At 33.4% G+C, this 22,657-nt stretch overlaps 1 protein-coding gene across 1 annotated transcript; it reads right to left on the bottom strand.

Moving 5' to 3' along the window:
- Positions 1-12,740: 12,740 nt before the first annotated feature.
- On the bottom strand, positions 12,741-17,948 carry LOC133697014 (pyruvate kinase isozyme A, chloroplastic). Its single transcript, XM_062119333.1, has 6 exons — positions 17,161-17,948; positions 16,800-16,890; positions 16,498-16,691; positions 15,185-15,306; positions 14,307-14,785; positions 12,741-13,537 (listed from the first exon to the last, which is right to left on the bottom strand). Exons 1-6 carry the CDS (start codon positions 17,743-17,745, stop codon positions 13,236-13,238), a joined length of 1,773 nt encoding a protein of 590 aa, XP_061975317.1. The 5' UTR covers positions 17,746-17,948; the 3' UTR covers positions 12,741-13,235.
- Positions 17,949-22,657: the final 4,709 nt, after the last annotated feature.

Here is a 22,657-nt window from a genome sequence, read left to right as displayed (position 1 = left end):
GCGTTTCGGACATCTTATAGGGGAAAGTCGTCATGCTGACATGGATTTGACATTCCACGTAGATTCTGAAATGGCAAGTCTTATCCTGAATTTTGCAGTTAGTTTTGTTTTACGTGGATCTGGTTCTATGGTTCCACGCGCCACTAATTCAAAAAAATCAAGGGGTCTCGTGATTGGCTTGCTCATGTGTAATTACTCTATTGACCTCCCACGGTGCCGTTGTTGCGGCTTGCGGGAGGACGTGGAATGGTGGTGTTTGGTGATTAAAGGGTAAATTTGAAATTTGAATAAAAAGGAAGAGGTGGGTGCCTGGCATTGTGAGACTTGTAGCAGGATCAGTTGTTTGTAAAATATTTTATTTTTATTTGTTTTTGGTTGGATAATTAATATGCTGGAGGACCATTTGGTGAATTCAACAGTTGAAGTTTGAATGGTTACTGGTCTTTTTGGACCGTTTGATTATAGTTGATGTTTTTGTGATCAGTCTTTTCTTTTTTTTCCTTAATTATTGTAAATTAGTCATGTCTATTAAAACGATGTTGCATCTTGTGAGAAATGATGATGTTAAAAATGCCATTATAATACGCTTTATCCAGTATTTTTACTTATTGTTTTGTAAAATAATAATTTCATCACTGTTTAATTTAATCTACTATTACACTATAAAACAATTAATTTATTATTTTGTATTGTTGTTATACACTTATATATGAGATGGTGTGGTGCAATTGGGACTCCATGATTTTTACTCCCTTGGGAAATTGATTGGCTTTCTTGACGTTTTATTTTTCCTCGCCGGCGAGAACTGAACAAAGACTGGCGATTGACATTAAAGTCCTTCGGGAGCTCTTTTTTTTTTTCTTTTTATCGATGGCGGTCCTAGACTTTGCTTCGGCCCCAGAATATTAAAACTTTCCAATTTAATCCTTATGTTTAATAATCAAGCTAGCGTCTGGCTCCCGAAAAAATTTAATTTATTTCCTTTTTCAAGACTTCTAGCGTTTAATTTCTTATTTCAAGTTTACCCTATTACAGTTTTTCTTCTGTTGCCTACCCTTCCAGCTCGTTTAATGCTAGAGTTCTACTTTTGTTCTTTCTTGGATTACGTACAATATCAACTACTAAAGTAGGATAGAACAAATATTAATAATATTTATATTAGTTATAAATCCTTTTCCTCGCTGCTAACATTTGGTGTTGAATATAATAATTATATATAATTTCATGGAAGTTAAAAAGAAAGTTGTTATATCTACTATTTTTCAGGATATAAAACAGTTTCCTCTCATGTTCTCCATGAACTCGGTGACTTTATTCCAGCAAGTATTGGACAGTCTCCCTAATGTTTTCATGAACTTAATGACTTTGGAGAGCATTCCCGACCATCCCCGCGTCCTACGATTTAGACAAGCTTCCACTCGACTAGCTAGCCATGTCTAAAAACCACCGAAAAACTTCCCACAACTTTGCTGCCACTTAATTTCTCCCATAAATTGAATGTCTAGGCATTAGCTCCCAGTCATGAGTTCAAACTTATCTAAGCTAATACTACCGATTTTGTTGACTCTATATATCGACCCCATAATAGATCACCACCACTGTACATTTTGTGTTTTCCAGTTGCGTTTTTATCAGTGTGCTTCTGACGAATGTAACCCGGTGATGGACAGCTATCTTGACCTTTTGGTGTGGTTTTAATTATAATTGATCATTAGCCTCATTTCTTATCATTGACCTCCTCAATCTATGCTAAAATATTTAAGCGCAGAGAAATAACTCAAAAGCTGGTGGGTCAACACGTTTGCCTATATATGAAAATGAGGTTACACAAATATTTATAGTCCGACTTATACATATTGTTAAAAAAGTATTTAGAAATCTAACACACTTAATCGAGTCATAAATAAAAAAAAAAAACAATACGCAAATCGCAGATTACATCCGCGGCAAGCGAGTCGTCCATAGCAGACTCAATATTATCATTCTTTATCTGCGACTAAAGTTCGGTTCTGCCCTCATGATAGCTGCCCCTCCAGTTGGCATCTAAAAAATTTTGCTCCTTTGGTGAATCCCATGTAATAACATAGAATTCTTCAACTTGTGCCTTGCGCAACAACCCTCCAGTATACCACCAAAGATTGGTGAGGGAGTGCTTAATTGGGAACCCACCGGAGTCGGAGATTCTTTCTTCCGCCGCAGAAACTCTGAGACTCCTACAGTCATGAAAAAGGTGAGAGGCATGGGAGTGGATGAGAATGACGAGGCTGGTCTCCGTGGAACCAGAGAAAGCTTGCTGGATCTTGGGGTGGCGATGATGGAAGTGAAGAGACCAGATTATGATCAAGACCAAGTGCTTTGGACCCCACCTCCATTCACCATCACCGATGGATCAAACCTACACATGTTAACATTATTCACTATAGTGTTATTTTTAGGAGTATTATTAACCATGAAGTCGCATGCAGTATCTACGACTTGTAAAGCTGTACTGTAATTTTTGCACTGTATTAGTTTACCAATTTGTTTTTTTAACTGTGCTAATAAAACAAAAAACTCATTAAAAAAAAAAAGAGGCCTTGATTGATGTGGTCCATGCCCAATTATTGTGGTCCGCAACTGTGAAAGAGAAGAATAAAAAAATAAAAAAATAAACCATTTATATTAATAAAAATATAAAAGCAAAATGCCAACATGTCACTTGGTAAGGGAGTGGGAAGCAATAATTTTCTCTTCGGTGGGGTCCCGTTGATATTATTCAGAAGGCTCCCCACCACACATGTATTACGATACTGACCCCTTAATTTTAATTGTGTTAGGGCTACTCGGCAGTCACACGTAGGACAAAACAAGAACCAATTAAAAGAATAACCCATGATTACTGTAACGAGATTAATTCTAATTATATAATAAGGTCATCTTCGGTGCGTAGATAATCATGAAGGGTCCATTGTGGGGTACGAGATATGCTTTCCAACTTTAACTGTACTTTTTTTTTTTTTTTTACCTTCAACCAGGATTTCATTTCCATAATAATTTATTAAATAAAATATAATGGTTTCATTTCCACGTTACCGAGTGATAGAAATAAAAGAAGAAAACAAAATATTTAATATTTAACAGACCAGAGGGGTACCTGGGGTTGGCATTATGTGCTGCTTTGGATTCTTACTGTTAAGTTCGTGGGGAGACCTTTTCCTTTTCTGACTTCCTCTTGAAATACGTGGTCTGATAGCAGCAGCTATTAAGATATTTTTATTTTTTTATATTATTAGTTTAGTACACTAAATAATCTAAAAATAATAAAAAATAATAATTAATGTGCTGCTAAAATATATTTTTTTTTCTTCAAAATCACGTATCACCACAAAAACAATCATTGTCATCATCTATATTGGTTTTAATATACTTCTATGATTTTTTTTCTTTAAAATCACATATTCGAGAACGTTGCAGTTATTTAAAAAAATATATTTTTTTATTGAAAAATATATTTTTTAATTTATTAAAAAATATTTTTAACATCATCACAACAAAATAATATGACAATATAAAAAAATTAAATTTTAAATTTTAAATTTTAAATTTAAACAAAACACTGTTTAGACTATAATTCCAAACTACTCTTTTGTTGTGGACAAGTCATGAAGGGGTCGTTTGTACTACAAGTGTAGGACTTGTCATCTATAATTTGGTACAAGAAGACGAATTTATCCGATGACAATTATGCAGGATAAATTAGTAATTTTACTAATAACTCTAGGATTCACACGATCGGCACTTGCTTGGGAATCCTATGCTAATAAGCAAACCTAAAAAATTTCAAACTCCTGAGGATCGCGTTTTAGCTTTGAGAGAGCGATTCTAGAGGTCCAAGTTATAAAGCAAGACTTCATGAAAACAGAAATTAATTATGATTAAGTGTTAAGTTAATTAAATATAGTTCGCAATCGACTTAAATATACCTTGGAAAATTAATTAAATGTGTATTAAATTTGAAAAACATATATTTTTTTTATGTTATTCGCGGTTTTTATTTCTAATTTTTTCGCTATTTTTCAAATGAAAGAAAAGATAATTCCTGAAAGAAGGTGAATTTCTAATCGCAAGCCCTCGTACCTGCATGTATAGATACCGCGCTGTTAGACTAGGATTGATCAGGCAGCGGCACAAACTCCCGCAGTGAGCATGAAACCTCGTGTCTGGTCATTGTCCACACAGTCGAAGCTCCAAGGACGCTACGATAATGAAAGCAGCAATTCTGTACGTGAAAAAAATAAAACAGGGAGATCAAATGAATGATTGGAGCCCATTTCCTGCCTGCAGCATTCAGGGGGGAAGTGTCCATTTTTCTTTTCTTGGTAGTAAAATGGTTCACTGAAGGAAAGGAATTAAGCCAGTAGTCTGGGCATTGGCAAACTTGGGATACAGCGACTTGCCACAAATTAAAGTTTGTGTACCATCACGATGATTACATTTGCAATTTTTGAGTTAAGGACATAGTACTATTCGGTTCGTCGCAAGGAAAATATATGGTAAATTCAAAATAAATCTTGTTATTGCTTTTTATCACTTTTGACCTTTTGCCATTACAGGCTTAATTTCATCAACGGAGGGTGATGTATCAGTGTTATGTTGGAGGGTGGGTCAATTTTCTTAATATAAAAAAATATATTAGTGTCGTTAATTTGTTTTAGTAAAAAAATCAAACCATAACTCTATCACGTTTACGGGTTTAAAGAGCACAAACACTTGGATGATTACAGTAAAACCTTATTTTTCTTTAGTTTTTTTTTTGGTTAATATTCTCTACAACTTTATTTAGGATATGAACTTTAAGATGACACGGTATTTTTATTTTTTTTTAATGAATGTAGTAACGGGGAAGTGGATGACCCACGTATAGACTCATCTAGGAGAAACAAATTTTCCGTTTAAGGAAATTGATTAAGAAATATCTCTATTTTAAATTTAAAAAAAAATCATTTTAAAAAGTTCTATGTACCAACACCCTGTATTCTTGTGAGAGTAAAGCGACGCCGAAGGAAGTTTTGAAAAACCAATATTATGTAATAACTTTCTCCGAACACCAATTGGGGCGTAGCAACATCCACTGTCATGAACTGATTGCATCTCTCTCTCTCTCTCTCTCTTGATTTTAACGAAAAGACAAAGCTTAACAGTTAGTAGTGTAGCATTGAACATGGTCCATGGATTGGAGATCTGTCACTAATCGGTTGGGTACTTGGGTTTACAGCCTGAATTTGTTCCAACTTTAATGTGGCAAGGCTATTGATGCCTCTTTATCGAGCTTCTTTTGATGTCGTCTATCGAATCTCCTTTAAGAACTTAATGATTCTCTCTTTAAAACCCTTTTTTCCTTTTTCTCATGGGAACAGGGGCTTGTTATCAGCTTTTGGAGACTCGGATGCTTTTTACTTGCCATGGATTACTTTTGGTGACTTGAGAAAAAGTTGCAACCTTTAGGGACTTTTGTGCTCGGTGAAGGACTGGAGAGAATTTTTTTTTAGGTGGAGGCCCCCTTTCATAATTTCGAATGGGCAAATCCTGGTGCCTCGGAACCTTAATCTCAGCCCCCTTTTTCATGGTAATTACCTTGAATTTCCCAGGAACTTACCGATGGCTCGAATGTTTGCCTTCAATTAACCATACAAGCTCATCATGAGCTATTTTACGGGTACTTGAAAGTTTCCCTTGGATTTAGTGCAATTATATACATCCGAACTGATTTCACAAAAGTTTAACTTGCGCTAAAAAGAATCGAAACACAACCAGATCCATAAAAGAATACATTTTGAAGTTGTCTCTGTTTTGTTTACAAGTGTGAATTGGATTTTATGAGGTTAAAGAACGAACATGAAGAGATGATTTTTTTTTTTCTCTCTTGAACATCAGGAGCTTTATTATGACTGTTCTACATGAAAAACAAAGGAAAGAAAATTATAATTTAAATAAAACATTAGCTTTATTTAGGCATAAAGGAGTTTATCATATAAAGAGGAAGCGAGTGGGGGCATGAAACTAAAGCCAACGAGGGGTTATTATCCACAAGTTTTTAAAATCTTCCAGATGAAAGAGATTTCTATTAACAAGTGTCGATGAGGTAGGGCCTTCTCTCTTTATATCCATTGGCAGATAAGGAGTCTAATCCATGCGGGGAAACCCCATGAAAACGACACTGCTTTCATATACACTAGCCCCACCCACTACCGGAGCTGCTGATCTTTGCAAATCCTTGATCTGGAAAGCCTAGAGGCGGTGCCGCCTGTGACCATTCCTTGCCCCAGATTTGGATGTCTGTAACGTCTCTACAGTGGATTACTCAAATATGATTGGTAGTTCCATAAATCTTTAACTGTTTAGACCTAACCACGATACAAGAGGTTGTGCAATCACTTACTCGACTGTGATGTATGGTATAATGGTCCTCCAAGAATTATCGAGGCTTCAACATAAATAGATGGCGTATGATCATGCACAACCTCTATGAATATGCGGGATTAGTTCTGGCATAAATAGCTTGTAATTTCAACCTGATTAATTGAAGAGATCATAGGCTATGTTCTGGTGTGAGAAAACTGACAGAAAAAAGGAAAAGAAGAAGCACTAACATGTGGGAAATCGGCCTAGAAGAAGTAATTAAGAACATACACGCAAGGGACATTCTTGAAGACTTGAAAAAAATCTATGTGCTGATTATCTAGCTTGTATGGGATCTGCTTCTGAGAGTCCTCTCCATACCTCGCAGGACATGAAGGAGATCAATTTGCTGATTATGTAGCTTGTATGGAATCCCTAGAGTTTTTTTTATTATTATTATTAATGTGGATGTTCGAGTTAGCTTGTATGTATCTTGAATAATCTTATGAGCCCTAAAGTTACGATTATGTAAATTTCTAATAGTCACTATGAAGTTTATAAAACTCGAATTAATGATTTCTAGAAAACAAATTTAAAATCTAACCAATTCAACTATACTTCTTGAAATCTTGCTCTCTTGTGGTTTATAGATTTAATCTTTTTGGTTTGTATTTTTTAATAATAAAAAATAGAAAAACCCATGAGTTAAAATCTTAAAAGAATTGCTTGAAACTTAAAAGGGAAAAGAACTCGGGTTACCTGAGTTTTATTTTTTATTGATTTACATGCTTATTAAATTTTAAATTTTTAAAACTAATTATGAGCTTGTACTTTTTCTTAAACCTAATCTTGCATAGCCAAGACTTTTATTGCTATTAAAAAAGTCTTGGCTATTAATTATAAAACTCATGGTTTCCATAATTGCTTGTAATTTCTCTTTTATTTACAATAATAAAATTCCTGATCACATTAAAAAGCACAAATTCTACCAACAAGAAATGCCATTATAATGGTATCTCACAATCGCCACTGTTATATACATTCAGCAGCATTTACATCAATTAGTAACAATTGTACTGTGTCATAATGGCTGCTAAAGCTGGTAGTGTGTAACTGTTTGGTATTGAGTTTTTAACTATGTTTTAAAAGTAAATTTGTTCTTGAAAAAATTACTTTGATATATTTTTAAATAAAAAATATTTTTAAAAAATTATCATGTATTATAATACTAAACACGTCAGCTTCCTTCAAGATCCCGGTAGAGTTTTCAAGCAATTGCCATTAAAATTCAATCTGATGTAGCAGTTATCTTGCTGTGTACCGAAGTAAACATTGTTTCTGGAGAAATACAAAAGAAGCATGGAAAAAGATGCTTCTCCAGTAATTAGCTTTTACATTGTTTACATAAATCAACTGGAAAACATGTTTTTTACCCAGCGTTTTTACCTTTAATTATTCAGAGGTTAATTGAAAGAACACGGCCACTCTTCATCGCTAATTCACCGACTAATCAAACAAATTATCAAAATAATCAGCCTAACCAATCCCCAAATCAACCACTCAATTACAATTACAAAGTTTGGCTTGAGGCTGGATGTCTTCTTGCCAAGAGAACAGAGGGCCATGACTTTGGTGAGCAGCCTACACAAGCTTCGTACGACCCCATTTGCTGTTTAGCTTTTAATAAGGTTTTTTAAAGTGTTTTCTACTCGAAAATGTATTAAAATAATATTTTTTATTTTTTAATAATAATTTTAATACTAACACGTCAAAAGAATAATTTGAAAACATTAAAATAATATTAATTTAAAAAATAAAAAAATTCAAAAGCAAGCAGGTGCTTAGTCAATCAATGTAATCCCGCTAGCTACCTTACCTCCATGATATAATAAACTAACTCTATATATAATTAATGCCTCTTACAATATGATATTTGCACATGTCAACTTGCATCAGCAAACACATGCTTAGTTTATTTTCCGCATAGATAATGTAGGCAAACTTTTTATATAATTCGGGCTGTTGCTTTGTAAACTTATTGGATTGATAGCAACGTAAGGTGGTATATATAGCTTATAGTGAATATATATTTAATATTAATTCCTATATACATACATATATATATGTATATGTATATGTATATGTATATGTTGTTGATGAAGATGATCAATCCACCACACACTCAGCTATCAATTTTTGAAATGATAAATATATCAATTTAATTAATCTCTAATCAAACATCAGTAGTGTCTATATCAATGTGATTAAAGTTTACTTGTAGGTTATTATGGTGTAAGGCTGTCGGCCTCATTTACACACACACTCGCGAAATTGCTGCCTCGCACTTCGCATTTTTGTCTACATTAATTGCCTTTAAAGTTCATCCAAAATTCATTTTGGCTTTCTCAAATTGTCAATGTCATTCAACCATCAAGGCCATGTCTTACGCTTGATCGATTTTTCACTCTTTTAGATATAAATACTTCTTATTGCGCAGATCATAGTACTTGATTTTGTTTCCTAATCCCCCTTTTTTTTTTTTTTGTTGAGAGTTTTGAGTAAAGTTATAAATGGAATAGTTTAAATATTTATGAAATATTTATTATTATTATTTATGTATGTATAATTAACAAGTACTGGAGGGAATCTTCATTTAATAAAGCATAACTGATATCTTGTTTATTTTTAAAGTTTTTGTTAAATAAGACTTTTAACCATTGCTCAAATAATTCTCAGCTTAAACAGGCTCTGAGACTACTGCAAGTGTCGTCTGTGCTGGAAGGTCAAGTGACGAGAATTCTAGTGACTTTATGAGAAAATTAACACAAATTCATGGCCTTTATATAGATTTATCGTCCATGGTAAAGGGGGACTGCATCATTTATTTTTCCCTGATAAGGACATTATAATATCTTTATTATCCCCAGAAAAATAACAACAATAATAATAACCCCTTTGTTTGTATCAGTCACATCAAATTAAGTTGGTGTCACAGAAATAAACTATAAAGATATGATTTACAACAGAGATGACGACTGATGAAGAAGGCATAAAAGGTATTTTAAAAGGAAAGGTAAACATGAAATGACTGGTATTTTTATTTTTTTGGTCTCCAGTCCAGCATCAAAACCCACTTCTCTCCTCCGCGACTTGAGTGGTTGGATTCTTGTTTTAGGTTTCTTCTTTTCCTCGAGCAAAGCCAAATCAGCATCATTCCTACCCTTTATCTGTTCCATAGCCATAGCATTAGGGTTTAGGTGACTGTTCGGAAATAATTCGCCTGCCTCCAACTGTTTCACGATTTTAGTGTGATAGCGATGCTATTTTCATGTCTTGACTCCTGAGGATTGAACTAGTCTGAGTTGATAGAATATTGGGCCACTCTAGCGTCTAAACTAAGAGTGTCGGACCCATCTACGGTAACGCCAAGATGGGAAATATGAATAAAATATTTATAATCTGAAAATGGCTGTTTGTTTGTTTTTATTTAATAATAATAATAAAAAGCCTATTTGTAAGATATGAAATATCCCAAAGGGTGAATGATCCAATTATCAATTGATATATATATATATATATATATATATATATATATATATATATATATATATATATATATCTGTGTGTGTGTTTATATATTTTTTTTAAACATTGCTTAATTAAGAGGGTACCTATTTATCTGTCATCGTCGTTGATGGAAACCATTAAATATTGGAGTGGATGTTTCTTTAATAAATCAACTGTGAAATAGTTTAAGTCTTTCAAAGTCACTAGTACTCTATGATTTTAAGTGAAGTAGCCAGTAGGTGATGTCCAGTAGTCTCTCAAGTCACCTGATGCAGCGGGGATTGAGATAATAGGTAATTATGAACAGCAATATATAAAAATTTAAATTTTTACATGAATTTTTAAAGGTTTGTTTTTATAATGTAACTCCTACAGCGCTGCAAGGACCATTATATATTAAGATATTGAAATTCTTGCACTGGGACTCAGTTTGGATGGTTTTGTTATTTTCCTTGTCTGATTTCCTTCCGGATTTTATAGTTATTTCCTTAGTATTTTTAGTTTTTTATTTCATAATTGATGTCGGTTTTCTAGTCTATTTAAAATTTTGTAAACCTCTTTAAAAAATATATTTTATTAGTATTACTTTTAGAAATAATAAAATTTTAAATTTAAGCTTCATATTTACATCCCTTATCGTTATTAAGTATTTGTGTTTTGTGTTTGAAGTTGTATTTAACAAACACAAAACACAAATATTTTATTAAATCTTTTTAAAACAATATTATTCCATCAATTTTTTATATTTACTATGCTAATTACCTAATTTATCTGGAAATGAATGCTTGAGTTATGTACTTCAAAAACAATTCAGTTAAAAGTATCCTAGAATTATCGTACCCACTATTCAATAATAAATCGCTTCATAAATGATTTTAAAAGCGCATCCCCACCGTGACCTGTTATATTAAGTGAGATTTAATAATTGTTTCTTGAACATTGACTCCAATTTTGAACCCAAAAAATTTAAAAAGGGAACAAACTTTCTTAATTATCAAATTATTCATTTGATTTTTTTTTAATTCCATGTCTAAATCAGTCTTCAATCATGGTTTAGAAACAATAAATTAGAACGTTCGAAAGTAAAAGAATTGCTCCTCTTAAAGGAAAAGGTAAAAAAGCTTCCAGGGATCCATCTATACGTTTTTTCTTAGCTTAGCTTGAATGATTTTACTTTCACTGCACTAACAGGATCATCTGATTAGTTACTCTTTTGGTTTTTCGTAGAATTATGAGAGGATGACTCTGTGATGCCATTGGTTTCCTGCTTCGTTTACAAGGTTTAAACACTTATTTTCAGTAGATTAAAAAAATTCAAAATTCAAACCCTACTCCTTTTATTTCACAAGAAAATCGTTTTGTAACAGAGTTACGGTGTACAATTACCCTTTTATTGAGTTCATTATTGCTATCCGTACGACTGCATACATAGATTATAAATGCTCTTAAAGTTAATGCACTCCGTATTTTTATCAGTCACTTAAATTTTCCAGTTTGAGCTGAAAAAGGTTTCTTTCACACGGATTTGCAGTTTCTTTGCATGTTGCTTTTTTATGGACCTGTAAAAAAAATTATAAGAGTCCCTCTGTTATATAAAAAATAATTAATTAATTCTCATGGGTTTAGAAACTATATATTTAATCCTTACCTCCTTAAATCCATTTATAGCTTCACTTTTTATATTCATTTCATATTTTTTTATTTTATGAATATAAAAGGATTGATAAAAAAGAAGGTATTTTTTATAATACAACACCAGTAAATTAAGCACGATCAAAACTGATCCAGAGACTAATTCATTAACTTTTGAAACTAGAGTGACCATTCCTATCATTTTTCAAAATTAAAGGGACTAATTTATAATTTACTCGAGTTCAAGATGATAAACACGAGAATCTCAAATGGGCTTCTAGCAAACCAGGCCCCAGAAGTTCTGACTGTTGAGACAGATGATATCGAGAGTGACCCTAAGCTACTTCAATTCCGAACGTCAAAAATCCAACCCTTTTTACTATTTTTCTAAAGCTGAGTTACAAAGAGGCAGCTTGAAGGTTTCTTTGGACAAAAATAGTTTTTCCTGGTTACTTGGAGTGGGTGACAAGAAAATACTCGAACAGAGACGAGAACTGGAGACTGTCAAGGAGAAACGGCACCATAATGATTCTATGGTAACCTTATAAACCTAGCGAGGTCCTAGGAAATCCTTGCAATGCTCTGTGCTAAAACAACTCTATACACTGGGATAGTTCAGCAAAAGCTATAGATATGAATTCCTCCTCCTTTCGAGTCCTTTTTATCGCTATATTTTATTTCAACACACGAACCAAAAAAAGAGGCTAGAGGAGAAAACAGGAATCATATTGCTCTATGAACTGAGGCAAAAGAAATGCACAATGCTTGTTCCATGATAGCTCAAATACCCATAACTTTTTCGACCCCAGCTCCTTCCCTTTCAGGGCCCATCACCTCCAAACAAGTCCGCCAGTTACATAAAACAACTCCTATGGCCATTCATAACCGTGACTCACAAAGTTGGCACCATCTAACACTACCACAGCAATATGGGCATCTTCTCAAGAAATAAGTGCAGTACTAATAACATACCTTTTCGGTTTTTATCAATCTCATTGAGCCAACCCGAGACGATTTCTGAAAGGCCTGCCTAAACATAAAACAAATGGTGATCATACGTAGAAAACACACACACACACACATCTTCAGCCTGGAGTCATCAATAAAAATATAATAAGAAATTCAGTATGCTTGGAGATATAAAATGGAAAGATAAACAGGTGTGAACAGATACAAAGCAATAACTAGATAGCATAAACAAATCTGGTAACAACTTCTGTTGACCTTGTTTTCTCTAAGCATTTATCGGAACTAAGAGTCGAGCTGAAAAAACAACATAAGCAATCTGGACTACACTGGTTATATAAAACCACACAACAATATATGAGAAAATATAGCTCTGCTTCCATTGGTACACTTAGAAACATGTCAAAACAAAGTCACTGGGTAAAATTGTGATCACCTGCCAAGAAAATGAAAGCTGCTAGCATGGAGTGATCCGCCAAACCTTATTGCTGAATGGGTGGATGTGTCCTTGAATCAGGCATGAAGCCAGTGAAAGCAGGGATGTTTTGATGACTACCCTCAGATTCCTTTATAGCAATTAGAATTTTCTAGCAGCAACCAAATTGCTGAACCACTAAAAATGGACATAGAAATTACTAGATAACCCAACCTAGAAGAAGGGCTGAGGTGGTGATTGCAATCTAACCTAAAATCTAAGGGACAATCAGAACTTGGATGGACTGTAATATGTCCGAGACAGCAATGACAAGGTCACCTGATTTGATCATTCCCCTAGCCTTGAGCAATGAGAAGGTTTTATTAAGGTTGCCTTCCATATCATCAGAGAAACTCAGGCGGAAAGGTATCAGGCCCCACTGTAGATTCAGGCGTCTCCTTACAGATGTTGTGCTTGTGAAAGCAAAGATTGGGCAATCAGGTCTGCAGCGTGACAGGAGAGAAGCCATGTGGCCTGTCTTTGTGTAGACAAAAAGTGCATCTACTCCCAAATTGTTAGCTGCAAAATGCCAATCATACCACATAATCCATGTAAAATTTAATGAACACATACATGTACACAAACAAAAATAAAGTGGCACTTCAAAGAAAGGTGAAAAGGGGAGGGGGGTTTAGAATCTAATTACTGGAGAGGCTGGTCACTCTGACAACCACCACCAGTAAAGTAAGCAAGTCATGAGAACCAAACCAAGCAAGAGGAAATGAAAAGGAGATGCTTGGCTGAACCAATGTAATTAGATGACTCGCTACAATTTAGAACTGTATGACGACAATGGTCAGAAAAAGGTAACTCAATTTGAAGGCAATAAGAAAAAATAAAAGAAAAGAAAAACAGGAAACAATAGCAATTACTGATCATGCAGTAGGACGAAGAAGAAAGATTTCAAACAATATGCAAGACATAATTATCAAAATCCCTCTTTGAACACCAGTGACATGTATATATATAAAAGCATTTGTGACCTTAACAACTTCTAGAAATGTTGCTCGTCGATAAAATACAACAGTATATTCTAAATAGCTGGTGTAATTTTGCAATCAAAATATGATGGGTGCATTTTCTTCATTTTTCACTTTTCTTTACCTCTGGTGTTCATATTCCACACACCAAAAAAAGGGTTTACTCGATGAATGAAACCCCTGAAAGTATTTTAAAATTGGTTTCTGTGAAGGCCTCATTTCACAACTAGTTGAATCAGAAAATGCCTCTTATGCTAAAATAAATTCATTAGCAGATGTCTAGAAGACTAGAACCAAAGTGTGCATACCCATCTTGGCAGCAGAAATGCAAATCTCTTCAGAAATACTGTCAGAAAATGATGATCCTACAACAGGGAGTTCCATAGCTTCATGGCACTTCTCTTCTCTCCACCACTTCTCAATTCTCACACTGACACTCCTCAGAACAGCTAATGCCTTTTCTGGGTATTGGCCCATGGCTGACTCACCAGATAGCATCAAAGCATCCGCCCTTTGCCTAACTGCTTCAGAAACATCAGCTACCTCAGCCCTGGTAGGTGTGGGGTATTCAATCATAGATTCAAGCAGCTGAGAAGCGACAATGACTGGCTTATTTAGCTGCCTACAAATTTGAACAATATTTTGCTGGGCCGATGGGACCTGTTCTAATGGTATCTGAGCACCTAGATCTCCTCTGGCTACCATTGCTCCATCTGATGCTTGAATGATCTCCTCCAAGTTCTTTAATGAGTCAATACTCTCTATCTTTGCAATGACAGCTATATCACTGCATCAGAATTAAAAATCAGTGCCGGTCCAGAAAATTGACAACTATGCCAAACATTTTATTAATAAAGGCAAACACTATAAAAAAAGCACATGCAACATATGTTATTTTCAACATGACAGTAACTCAGCTTCATGTTGCAACTTTCAATGGTAACATAAACTGATTTAGTATTTGAAATCTAAAGTTACCAGACACAATAAAGAAATCAAGACAAACTCAGTCCACCAAAAACCCAGATAAATGAAATACTGGATGTCCAGATAATGACAAAAAAGAACTTCCAAGTATTGCAGCAGGTAACAAAGAGTCCAGCCTTGTTCAGATTGGGGGACTGGCTAAGATGAGATTCAATCATAAGAGTGGAAAGCATTACATATTTTAATTTGATATGCTTACCTATCACGAGACCGTGCAGCTATGTAGCTTTTAAGATGAGTAATCACTTCAGCAGACTTGACAAAGGATATTGCAATGAAGTCAACGCCCTCTGCAATCCCAAAATCAATATCCAACCAATCCTGAAAAATATATATAGAAAAAAATGGTGATGAAATCAGATGAACATTTTCAACTTTGCAGAAAAAGGTGCAGTAGAAATGGGTGATGCAGCACTAACTGGTTAATTGATGTGGTGCACACCTCGCTAAAGATTTACACAAACATATTTTTTGCTAAACATGCTGTTTGCATCAGCAGGCAACATCTACAATTGATTTTTTATATTTACAAGACCTACAAGTGGTTTGTCAGAATGAACTCTCTACAACCCCTATTTATGAGGGAACTTTCAACTCCAGTTGTGAAAAACTGAACAGACTGCAGTTCTTCCAGGGTTAAGGTCACAATAGATTTCTGGAATGAGTTGACCTAGAAACTGAAGGCAATTCCCAACCCAAGGCTTAACTTGGAGTATATTTTATATATTACCCTACATCTTAGTTTCTATTTCAAATATATATGTGTGTGTGTGTAACATTTATTTTAAAAAATATGATGGTATTCCCACCAACAGAGAAAGTACTAATATAAAGTGGATGGAAGGGTATGGCAGAAAAGAATATTTCAGTATGAAAGTTCATTCACATGAAGTTTGCACTTGATGCATCATATAATGGACAGGCCAGGAAAGTGTAAAATTTTCGGAATCCATGACAATGGACCAACTTTTTTTTCTTTATGAGGGTGGTCAATGGACAAACTTTAGTTATCAAGAAATTTAATTTCAGCTCGGGGAAATAAACCATCCAGTTAATGGTGAGAACCAATAAACAGATATAGAGAGAAAGAGAGGGGGGGGGGGGGGGGCAAAAATGAAATGAAAATAAAAAAAAATTATTTTCTAAAAAATGGTGGTATATATTGTCTAGATGAAAATTCCCCACGCCTTCTCTAAATGTCAGTTTTTTTATCTTGTTAATATTTGCATGAGATCGAGAAAATTTCAAGTTTAAGAACACTTTCAGAATCCTGAAAACTTGAATCCTCAGCCCCCCAACCTCCTCTTAAAAGAAAGAAAGAAGAGAAAATAAAAGAAAAAGATCGATAACTTGATATTCTCCTCAACTAATGACAGGCAAACTCTCAAAATTTCTGGAAGCATTTAAAGACATGCGGGGAAAAAATGGCTTTTCTACTTACTATCAATGACACCTTTCACACTTAGCAGAAGATATTGATTTCAATAACATATAAAAAACAGAGGCACCAACCTTCGAGGAAATTGTGGGGAGCATAGCATTGCGTTCTCGTACTAGACTTCCGTCCCTCCAGAAAGTCACATTAGCTCGTGGTAGCATCAGTCCAGGATCAGTACACCTACACTTGACATCTGGACCAATTTTCTCCATCACCTCAAACCTCACCATTCCACCATCAACAAGGAGTTCATCCCCAACTTTCACATCTGTTGATCATCAGATATGGGATTGAGTTACAGCTAAAGATTGGTAGTTTTTGCAAAAACAAATAGTAATATTTTTTCTTCAAACAACGATAGCATTAAGAAAATTACCCTCAGCAAAACCATCATAATTCACATTGACAGTGCGTTCTGGTCGATGCGAATCAAATGCTCGCACACTAAAAGTCCAAATTTCACCATCCTGCACACACACGCACGTCCAACAACTCGATACTATTACCTCCAAATCTTACGAAATTTTGCAAAAATGACTCCAACTCTTAATGTACACTTTGAACAACTCCAACAACCAAATCACTTTGCGCATTATCTAATAATTTAATTAATCATGTTCAGCTTAAAAAAGTTAGCCTTGTTCTTCAATTGAATTAGAATAACATTCATAACAACATCCAAGAAAAAGGGGGGAAATCACATAGTTTTACTGAATTATCCAAAATCGCAATGTTACCTCAGCTTTAGCAGAGGATGCACCACCGAGATCACCCATATGAATCTCACTACCTTCAGTATCCATCATAATAGCAACAGCAAAACCTTTCTCTTCATTCAATCTCCTCACTCTCTCAATCACTCTCCTATGCCACTCACGCGTCCCATGACACATGTTAATTCGTGCAACATTCATTCCTCCAACAGCCAGCGCCTCCAGTTCTTCAAATCCACACGTCGCTGGCCCGATCGTGCACACAAGTTTTGTCCTCCTCGTGCTCCTGAACCCGTTCTCCTTCAATTCCGCCTCCGTCACCGCATCTACCTCGATGGAGCTCGAGTCGGAGATAATTGATTGCGACGGCGGTGTATCATAGTCCTGCGGTGTAGAGGATAATATCCCGCTTGCTCCGGTTCCATTGTTGGAGATTAGGACTTGCGGAGACGTGCTGGATTTGGGATCTGATGACGTGGAGGCTTTGATTGAGATGAATTTCGGAGAGAAGGTGGTGGCCGGGAACCGGCGATTGCTGGAGGGTTTGGGGTAAGGTTGTTTGGGGAAAGTGAGGTTAGAGGGAGTGAAGATGTGTAATGACCGAGACATGGTTACCGGGAAGATGCGATCAGGTGATGACAGGGAGGGAAGGAGGGTTTGGGGATTGGTTAATGAGGAAGGAGGGGGTTTTATTAAAGATAGGGAAAGGGGCGGATGTAACGAGGAGAGTAGAGTGAGAAAGAGCTTTGTAGAAGTCGCCAAGTGAGCAGGGCAAGAAGGGGACAGAACGAGTGACTGTTGCCAAACATGATTTGTACTCTTTGCTTTTATTTCCGCTGAGCGTTTGGAAACGCAAGTCAGCACACATTTTTTAAAAATTTATTTTAAAAATATTTTTTTAAAAATAAAAAAATATTATTTTAATATATTTTAATATAAAAAAACATTTTAAAAATCAAACATAAAAATAAAAATAATTATACTAGACTTTGCTGTGGAAGAGTTTAATCACCTAATAGTTATTATAAAAATGATAATGATTATTTTTTAAAATATTTTTTTATATAAAAATATATTAAAATAATATTTTTTTATTTTTTAAAACATTTTTATATTAATACATAAAAAATTTTAAAAAATAAAAAATAATAATTTTAAATAAAAAAATAAAATTAAAAATATATCCAACCCTATTTAAAAGTAATGGCAAACAAAAACTTCAAGTGAAATGGTGCAGTTTATATTTTATTTTAATTATAAATTAAAAAATATTTTGATAATTAATTAGAATTGCAGTTTTATATAATTTTCATTAAAAAAATTCAAATCTTAATTAAAAGAAATAATTTATAAATTTTTTTATTCTATCATAGTAAATGTACACCAAGTTTGATCGATTAGGTGGGTGGATGGGATTGTATTTTGGTCCCACTTGATAATTTAGTTGCAGGAAAAAAAAAATGTTTTCATTTAATGATGTTTTTTTCTTCATGTTAAGGTGTTCGACTGGTGGCTGCTGCAAGCGCTGGAAGAACTCCCAGCATATTCTTTGAAGCCTATAGTATCCAGCACAGGGTATATAATATGTGATTTATTTTCTTAGTTTTCTGTTTTTTTTTTTTAAGTGACTGTTCAGTCATCAGTGGAAGCTAAGATGATAAAAACCAAGGTCCGCCTGGTATCGTCACTGCTTATATTTTTTTACCTTTTTTTTTATTTTTGAAAACAACGGAAATAAAGAATAACGTTTCAAACTTGTAAATGGAGACATCAAAAATAAAATGATAGTTATAACTTAGTTCATGTAGTTTTTCAAACTAAATTACTCCATTATGTTGTGTTAAAGATGATTGATCTCTGTCATTTCGACCGCTAGCCTGATATCACTATCATGAAGGGAAGTTTGCTCTTTCCCCTCCCCTTCTCCTTTTCTGTTGTGTTTTCCTATCTTTACTGTTCACATTGCATGTAAACAGTGGAAACGGTCTTTATTGTTCCTCAAATCTGAATGCATTAGACCGAAGCCAACCTAATAAAATAAAAAAAATCTGAAAAATCTTTTCTTAAAAAAATTACGATTTTCTAACATATTTTTTCATTAATTTTGCATAATAAAAAAATAGATATCATAACTAGTTTATGATCATCCATTAGGGTTTGATCAAAATATCAAAAAAAAAATTTCAATTTTTTTTCTAATATCTAGACGTAGACTTTAATATTTGTGGGGTGTAAAATTACATGATAAAGTACACCCTTAGATATTGTGTTTTATTCGAAAAACAACGGTGCTAATAGCAATAGTTAAATCTACAATATTTTAATTAAAAACTATCAATATTGTTAGCACTGTTGTTTTTTCTCTTGAAAATATTTTGTTATGTTTTAAAAATATGTGTGGTTTAAAAAAATATCAAATTAATATTATTTTTTTATTATTTTTTATTATTTTTAATATGTTAATGTTAAAAATAAAATAAAATTTTTTAAAAAATATTTTTAAACAAAAAATATTTTTAAAAAGTATTATACACCATAGCACCGAATACACACTAAATTAAAAAAATTGGGATGCATGGTGAATTCACTATGCACCTAAACACACAAAACTACTCACGGTAACAATGTAATTGCCATTTTATACTTTAAACAAAAAATAAATGAAACTGCTACTGGGGTAAAAAGGTCTTTATATTAGGATCCATTTGTTGTTTTAAGATTAACTGGGATAATTTGGTCTCATTACAATTTAAATGCACAATATAGAGACTCTAATACTCTTGAAAGTAATTTTTATAAGGGTTGATTAGGGAAAAGTTATCCTTTTTAACATCTTAAAAGTACAATGTAAAGACTATATAATCATTAAAATAATATTTTCCAAACTGTCATTCAAAGTTTTTTTTTTTATTTTCAAATTGGTTTTCTAGTCATTATTAAGTTGTCTTGGGAGCGATTTGGTTTTTTGATAAATATAAATATTGTTTAAAAATAAAAGGTGATTGACGCATGCAACACACGCATCAACAAGTAGGCAACACTCATGCTCTTCAAACCGTGCATGAGGCGGCACCCTGCCTCCAAATGTCGCCTTTTATGATAGTAATGGAAGCATTTCGCCTTGATCTTTTAGGTGGCAAGGCGCGTGTTCACGGCTGCGCAATAGTTGTGCTCAATAAACTTCTTTCTTCTCTTATCCTTTTCTTCTCCATGTCAAAGTATAAAAGTGTCCTTTCATTTGTTTTTTATATCTAATTTGGTATGTATTTTTTATTGTTATCTGTTTTTTTTATTGATTTTCTTTGATTTTTTCCTCCAATTTGTATTTTTATCATTTTTTTAATTATTATGTTTTTCAATTTCATCCCTCGTCATTTGATTTCAAAATATTTTTATATCAGATTTAGAGCGTGTTTGGCAGTGTGGTTGTGAGTGCTTTTCAAATAACTTTTTGTGCCAAAATACATGTCAATGATTTTTTTTATTTTTAAAAAATTATTTTTGACATCAGCACATCAAAGCGATCCAAAACATACAAATTATATTAAATTTTAGCAAAAAAAAAATCAATTTTTTTGGGAACGCAGCCGCAGCCGCATTCCCAAACGAGCTCTTAGTATTTGTTTTTTTAATTGTTATTTTTTTTTGTTATGGATCCTTTTTTTTTGCTTTTTATTTTCAATTACATGCCTTAACCTTAATATTTTCTTAATTTAGAATTTTACTTTGTTATTTTTCAAGATTTGCCTTCCACAAAATTAGCTTCGAGCTCTTAACTAGGGTTATGAGTTTCGAAAGTTAACATGAGTTAACTTTGATCTTTTTAGATTATTTTTTAAAACTATATTTTTTTTAATTTCATCATTTAACGTTTGATTTATCAAGAGTTGATATTTATTTGTTTTTCTCAAATTTTGAAATTTTTTTCATTACTTTTTTTAATTATTTATTTTTTAGTTTCACTTTTCAATTTTTTTTTTTAGTTTTACCCCACTACTCTGAAAAGATTATGGACAATAGTTATATGCCTTGCTTGTAACCTGTCGCACACATTTGTATTGTATAAATCCTTTTTTTTTTTGGAAGATTAATAAAAGTTATTTTATTTGTAATGTGTTTTAATATTATTTATTTGTATTGGTTATTACAAGGCAATTGTAAAAATATTTTTGAACGAGCAAAACATTTAACCGACACATGGAGCTGATTTTTGAGGTGAAAAATATAATCAGGTGACAAGCCGTCGATCTGGCCAGAATTCAATAAGACGAATGTGGAAAGCCAGTTACCTCATTGGTGACGAGAGGCATGCACTTGACTCGAAAAAACAGTAAAAATAAACCCCGTCAATACATTCCACGGCCGTTTAGAACACTCTCAATACGATGACGATCATCTTTTAGAGGAGAGGAACTGTCCTTGCAGTTACCAAGCGCTGTCACAACCCGGCAAACCATGAAACCTGAGGCTCTGGGTTCGTTTTGTTGCCTGCCATAAAAATGTAGCTCCAAGAGGATATAATCCTTCAAAAACACCACCAAACAGCTGAAAATCTATCAGATCTCGCACCCAAATACGAACATTAATGATTCCAGCATCCCACTCCTTCAAGTAGCCTGGCATCCCTTTGGATCTGCCATTGAAAGCAATAAAGGGGCTTTAGCCACCACTCTCCATGATAACAATCGCAGAGTTTTAAAATCCAGATACAACCACACTAAATAAACTTCTTCGTTGCTGAACTAGCATCCAACCCGTTCCTTTAAAAATTAGATCCATTGATAAACAAGCTGGAGAGGAATTATTAAAAGCAAATAAAACAAAAACCAACATCAATCTAAAGCGGCAATCCAAGAAAAATAGAATGAAAAAGCCTTCACGAAGGAAGGAGCTGGAGGGAAGGGGGGTGACCGCTCTCTAGATGAAGGGATTAAACCCTAGGTTAAAGGATTAAAATTTAAAGGGCTTGAAGAAAGACAGAAAAGGATTTTCTGTTGATAGACGTAGAACTGAGTTTTTTTTTTTTTCCTCCGTATATTATTATTATTAACCTGTACGAGAAGCAATTGATATTTCACTCAATGAAACGTTAAATGCCAAGATTTTTTTTAAAATGATTTTTTATATATAATTTTATTATTAGTTTTTTTTTCATATTAAAATATTGGGTTCATAATTTGTAATGATTTATCTAAATCTAATTTAAATTACAAGTTTTACAAGATAATAGTATTAACATGAATTTTTTTTTTAATTAATATTTTTTTTCTCAACTCTATCTTTAGTTAATTTAGAGCTGAATTTCATAATTGTTTTTTTATTTACTTTTTAAAGAGTTATCATAATATTAAAATTTAGGTCGCGAGTTTTATGGGCCAGTTATGTTTACTAATATATTTTTTGCTTTTTTTAATTTAGTATTTATTTTTTAATTTAATCATTTAATACTAAGTTAATTAGGAAATAAGCTTCATAATTTTATTTTATTTTTGCTTTTTATAACGTTATCATAGTTTTATAA

Source organism: Populus nigra, chromosome 6 (genome assembly GCF_951802175.1).
Source record: "Populus nigra chromosome 6, ddPopNigr1.1, whole genome shotgun sequence".
Lineage (NCBI taxonomy): Eukaryota > Viridiplantae > Streptophyta > Magnoliopsida > Malpighiales > Salicaceae > Populus > Populus nigra.
This window is presented reverse-complemented; position numbering and strand designations above follow the sequence as displayed.

Excerpts from the sequence above, each read along its gene's own strand:
- LOC133697014 (XM_062119333.1), bottom strand. The coding sequence starts at position 17,745 with ATGTCTCGGTCATTACACATCTTCACTCCCTCTAACCTCACTTTCCCC. Across the intron at positions 16,692-16,799 it reads TTATGATGGTTTTGCTGAGG|ATGTGAAAGTTGGGGATGAA; the intron begins GTAATTTTCTTA and ends GATGATCAACAG. Across the intron at positions 13,538-14,306 it reads CATTTCTGCTGCCAAGATGG|CTAACAATTTGGGAGTAGAT; the intron begins GTATGCACACTT and ends GGCATTTTGCAG.